This window comes from Argentina anserina, chromosome 1 (genome assembly GCF_933775445.1).
Source record: "Argentina anserina chromosome 1, drPotAnse1.1, whole genome shotgun sequence".
Lineage (NCBI taxonomy): Eukaryota > Viridiplantae > Streptophyta > Magnoliopsida > Rosales > Rosaceae > Argentina > Argentina anserina.
In genome coordinates this window covers 14,864,522-14,866,797 of record NC_065872.1, presented here as the reverse complement: position 1 = coordinate 14,866,797, position 2,276 = coordinate 14,864,522, and the positions used below count along the sequence as shown (strand labels likewise).

Genomic DNA, 2,276 nt, shown 5'->3' with positions numbered 1-2,276 from the left:
GATTTGAACTACCCGAAATACTTAAGGATCATTGCAATGCAGCAACACCCTCCAAAGTGGAATCGCCCATTAATCCATTACCCACTCTACCTTTAACATCACACTACTCATCTTCTGTTCTATAGTGCCCTCTTCACTAATCACTAATCACTATTGTCGTTAAGAGTCATCACACATCGAATACAAGATCACATTTGCTAAGACGATAATTGCATTCGCTCATCGAAACAATCAAACTAGGAAGATCGAATGAAATGAATTTCAATTTCTCATTGGTAATTTTTGTACTCTAACAAAATTTTGGTGTCATTTACAATCTTTCTCAGTTGGGTTTCTGATTTCAAAAGGGCATAATATGAGTAGTCTTGGTATCATAACACATAATGGCGGACTTGGAATTCACCCGGAAATTCTTAAGCAAATCGGCGGACATTTGCCGGACACACGGCGAGCAATTGCTCTGCATTAATAGCAGAATCTTCGTCAACCCATTGGCCTTCATCACCGCCTCCTGCGCCGATCGCTCCTTGAACAAGTAACACACGCTCCACAGAATCGTCACCGCGTGCTCCGTCGCCGAGCTCGACACCTTCAGCAGTCTCTGCACGATCGCAGACACGCAGCAGTCGCCTCCTTCCTCCTTCGCCTCGCAAATCTTAGCCCTTCCTTCCTTCACCGAAGAAACCATTTCGAGCAGCTTCAGAACCTTCTCGATCGTCGACGTCGTGGAGTTTGAGTCGGACAATAATTTGGACAATGACTTGACGGCTCCGAGATGCACCAGCTTCACCTTGACGAGTTTCGGCACCGAGACAGCGATCAAGCAAGACAATCCAGCTTCGATTAAGCTGGAGTCTTTTTCCGGACTCGTTAATTTCAGCAATTCCGGCAACACTCCTTCCCGCTCGGCAATCAGAAGCTTGGACTCTGCGCTCACGGCGATTGATTCCAGAACTCTAGCCGAGGCGATCCGAGACTCCGAGCTTCCCTGTTGCAGAACAACGAGCAGAGAACACAAGCAATCTCCACCGCCGGCGCTACTCTTCCTCAACATCAGTCTCATCATATCATCACTCTCTTGAATTTCGTCGATCAACAGATGAATAATCCTAACAATTTGCTCGAGAATGCGAATGCTGTTACCGCCGTCGCCGGCATTACCGCTGCCGAGCGCCTCCAAAAGCAGCGGCAATAACCCGCCGCTTTTCATTAGAAACTTCCGGTTCTCCTCCGACTTCTCCGCGAACCGCACAATCTTCGCCAGCGATTCCACCGACGAGCTGCGCCGGTCCATCTGCTGGATCAGCTCCACCACCTTCTCCTTCGCCGCCGCGGTCGAGTTGCCAGTGTTGTCACTCTCCAATCCCGCCCGCCGGAGATGGACCGAGTCAGACCAGATCTGAATAAGGCGGTGGAGCGTGCGGTTGGGGACGAAGTCTTTAGAGGGAAGGACTTGCATGGTGGCGGGGCAAGTGTTGTTGCCGTCGTCGAGCCACCGCTGAATGCTGGCGCGGTCGTAAGTCACGCCGGTGCAGAGGCTGACCGGAGACTTCATGACGTCGAGTGAGATCGGGCACCGGAAGAAGCTCGGCACTGTGATGTAGAGATCGTCCCTCCCCATTTTTCTGGCTTCTGAGCAAAAATTGTAGAGAGATAAAGTAGAGAGAGAGAGGAATCAGAGAGATTGGGGAAGACAAGAGAGCTGTGGGTTTAAAGAAGACACAGAAAATAAAAGTAAACCAGTCAAAGGTACGGTGACGTAAGCTATTTTACGTTTTTCTATCATTTTGATTTTTAATAATTAAAAATAATATTCGTGCGGCTGTAGTCTTCGGTCAAATGCGAAGCTGTTTTCCAGTGTGCAAGTTTTATATTTTAGTTATGAGACCATGACCGTTGGATTTGAGGGGCTTTGAGATTAAGGGGTGGGATTTGGGAGGAGGCCATTTCGACAGCGCGTGAAATGAAGGGAACGTGGGGGTGGGGAGACGTAAGTGGGACATTGGGCAATGAGAACTGGCCGGGGAGTTGACGGAAGGGTATAACGGCGTTACATAATCGACGTACGGTTGAACGAGTAGAACTTTACCTCTCACTTATTCCCTTGCTTTCCTTTTTTTGCTTTAATACCACCCTCCACTAGCAATATTCGATCTTCATACTTCTGAAATTTCCATTTTTTTCTTATGTCATACTTACAAATTTCTAATTGTTACATAAGAACGTAATATGTATTAGAATAGGGAGAAATATTATTTTTATATTGATAAAAAGAC

The 2,276-nt window shown here is 47.3% G+C and overlaps 1 protein-coding gene across 1 annotated transcript; it reads right to left on the bottom strand.

The window, feature by feature from the left end:
- Window positions 1-250: 250 nt before the first annotated feature.
- Window positions 251-1,675, bottom strand: LOC126792166 (U-box domain-containing protein 28). Its single transcript, XM_050518649.1, has one exon. It carries the CDS (start codon window positions 1,619-1,621, stop codon window positions 341-343), a length of 1,281 nt encoding a protein of 426 aa, XP_050374606.1. The 5' UTR covers window positions 1,622-1,675; the 3' UTR covers window positions 251-340.
- Between the last annotated feature and the right edge of the window lie 601 nt (window positions 1,676-2,276).